The sequence below is a fragment of the Pongo abelii genome, chromosome 3 (assembly GCF_028885655.2).
Source record: "Pongo abelii isolate AG06213 chromosome 3, NHGRI_mPonAbe1-v2.0_pri, whole genome shotgun sequence".
NCBI classification, from domain to species: domain Eukaryota; kingdom Metazoa; phylum Chordata; class Mammalia; order Primates; family Hominidae; genus Pongo; species Pongo abelii.
The window spans coordinates 21,703,417-21,704,619 of NC_071988.2; the positions used below are offsets into that span (position 1 = coordinate 21,703,417).

General features: G+C 43.1%; 1 protein-coding gene across 1 annotated transcript; it reads left to right on the top strand.

Moving 5' to 3' along the window:
- Positions 1 to 341: 341 nt before the first annotated feature.
- LOC100436988 (small ribosomal subunit protein eS27-like) lies at positions 342 to 831 on the top strand. The gene has a single exon (XM_009239841.4). The coding sequence runs from the start codon at positions 357 to 359 to the stop codon at positions 762 to 764; it is 408 nt and encodes a 135-aa protein (XP_009238116.2). The 5' UTR covers positions 342 to 356; the 3' UTR covers positions 765 to 831.
- The last annotated feature ends 372 nt before the right edge of the window (positions 832 to 1,203 follow it).

Consider the following 1,203-nt stretch of genomic DNA (forward strand, 5'->3'; position numbering starts at 1 on the left):
GGATAATTTTTAGACCAGTTAGGATGGCTATATTAGAGAATCCAAGGCAATGTCTGCCATTATCTTTACAACACGCACTGATTTTTTTGTGTACCTTGTCATTATGTAAGCTGCCTACAGGGCTGTGGTAAGTCACGGACAACGTTAAGGAGAAGGGTACATGTCGAGAAACTAAATCACATTTGGAGAGGAGACGTAACAAAGGTAGGGTTCAGAGGTTTACTGTAACAATCCCAAATTTGGAATGAAAAAGTTACTCTCTGTTTAGCGTTCAAGTTGGGAGTTTGCCCTGCAAGAGACAGTCAACCACTGACTTCACTCGAATGTGCTTGGAAAGGGAAGAACTTAAACCAGTCATGAACAGGAAAAGAAAGCCAGGTTTTCTGGAAACATCGCCAAAACCCAACAATTTCTCAGAATTTTCTGAGGCACCAGGGGGGTGTTTGCATTTCAATGGAAAAAGTCCTGAAAGCGCCTTTCCGGCGGTGATGACCTACCCACACGAGAACATGCCTCTCGCAAAGGATCTCCTTCATCCCTCTCCAGAACAGGAGAAGGGGAAACACAAGAAGAAACACCTGGTGCAGAGCCCCAATTCCTACTTCATGGATGTGAGATGCCCAGGATGCTATAAAATCACCACGGTATTTAGCCATGCACAAACGGTAGTTTTGTGTGTTGTCTGCTCCACTGTCCTCTGCCAGCCTACAGGAGGAAAAGCAAGGCTTACAGAAGGTTGTTCCTTCAGGAGGAAGCAGCACTAAAAGTACTCTGAATCAAGATGAGTGGGAAACCATCTCAATAAACACATTTTGGATTAAAAAAAAAAAGTTCTGAAAGCTCTGGAAACTATTCTCAGTTTTACTTTCTCATTGAAAGGCAAAAACCATGGCTGTAAATAAGAGACAGAAGCACTTGCTATGGCTTTGTTAAGAGTTAAGAAAAGGGACCTCTGGAAAATTTGAATTGTCCAATCCTTTGCCACAGAGCCAAGACAAAGTGGTCCAAGTCATAATGGCAAATAGAAAATAAAAGTACTTCCTCTCTGAGAGAAGAAATAGAAGTAGCAGTTTTTATGGGGGCCCTGGGGTGGGTGTGGGCATTCACTATCTTCAATTTCAGACGTCTTGAGTTTAAGGTGCCTTCGAGAGCTGGAGGTAGATAGCAGGACTGAAAAGCTGGGTATAGATTCAGGAGTTGTTG

What these genes read in the sequence shown, in the direction of transcription:
- LOC100436988 (XM_009239841.4), top strand. Translation starts at nt 357, where the DNA reads ATGAACAGGAAAAGAAAGCCAGGTTTTCTGGAAACATCGCCAAAACCC.